Source organism: Hipposideros armiger, unplaced genomic scaffold (assembly GCF_001890085.2).
Source record: "Hipposideros armiger isolate ML-2016 unplaced genomic scaffold, ASM189008v1 scaffold_108, whole genome shotgun sequence".
NCBI lineage: Eukaryota > Metazoa > Chordata > Mammalia > Chiroptera > Hipposideridae > Hipposideros > Hipposideros armiger.
Genome location: NW_017731458.1, coordinates 2,080,603 through 2,081,576, shown reverse-complemented (window position 1 = coordinate 2,081,576; position 974 = coordinate 2,080,603). Strand labels below are relative to the sequence as shown.

Sequence of the window (974 nt, the reverse complement as noted above, 5' to 3'; positions counted from 1 at the left end):
AGTGTCAGAACAAAAATGCACAGTTTAAGTAATTAAGTCAGCAGGCATGCTTCTCCCCTGCTCACCTGCCTGATTCTAAATTGCAAGGCTTGCGATGTCAAATTTTAGACCATCAGACCAACACGTTGGCATTAAATACCAAACTAACTTTGTTTCTACCCCATAAATGTTCTCATTGCTATTTGTATTTTTCTCCACTCAAGCATCTGTTAGTGAGTGAGTTTTTCAGTTCCTTCTTCATGTTTTCTTTCCCATGTAGCTGTGAGCACTCCAGTCGATTGCATCATTAGGTTGGGCCCCGTGAGCTGTTTTGCTCGTTTCCAAGTGTCTGATTCAGCAGTCCATAGACCACTGCTTGCCAGAAAATCGCCATTGCTCCTGGGCTGACGCTTGCCCGCTTGTTTTGATCGTCTGAGAGACGAGACTTTGTTTGCCAGAACCACAGTTGATAGAAATAGAAGGGTGCAGATAAGAAAAAGCACTGCAATTACAATTACGCAAACGAGCATAGCCATTTTGTTGTTGTTTTCCTCACACACTTCTTTTTTGAAGATTTCACTGTGACTTTTGCTTGTGTTTTCAGTGTTCTGTAATGGTGGAGACAGTGTGTGAAGCTCAGATTTAGGAGTTAAAGATTCAGTGCGAGGCGGTGTTCCCATTTCAGTCATGGTTGTAGAATTACTCTTTTTATCTACTTTAGGAGTTGTAAGGTGTGTGTTAATGTTTTCATGTTGGTTTCTGCCTGTCTTAGTTTGAATATCTGGATCCCAGACAGTAGTGTTGTTAGCCCACAGATGGGTATAGTTTGCTTTTGTTCCAGGAGACAAAGAAAAAATTGTTGTCATCAGAAAAGCAAGATGCAGGTAATGTCCCGTGTGTTCCATGTCCGTGAGTCTACGGGTAATCTGTTGGGATAGAAATATAATTTGTTAATTTGTGAAAGAATTGGTTCCTGGTGTGGGTAATTGTAGTTA

The 974-nt window shown here is 41.1% G+C and overlaps 2 protein-coding genes across 2 annotated transcripts in view; one reads left to right on the top strand and one right to left on the bottom strand.

Annotated features, from left to right (window-relative positions):
• Positions 1 to 974, top strand: part of NF1 (neurofibromin 1) — a 246,631-nt gene that overhangs the window by 188,259 nt on the left and 57,398 nt on the right. The gene's annotated exons all lie outside the window — the stretch shown is intronic.
• The window catches only part of EVI2A (ecotropic viral integration site 2A), a 3,607-nt gene continuing 2,639 nt past the window's right edge, over positions 7 to 974 (bottom strand). Inside the window, exon 2 of the mRNA XM_019647026.1 lies at positions 7 to 905. Within this exon, the coding sequence (XP_019502571.1) occupies positions 210 to 884 (675 nt within the window). The 5' untranslated portion in view covers positions 885 to 905 and the 3' untranslated portion in view covers positions 7 to 209. The remainder of the gene's footprint in view (positions 906 to 974) is intronic.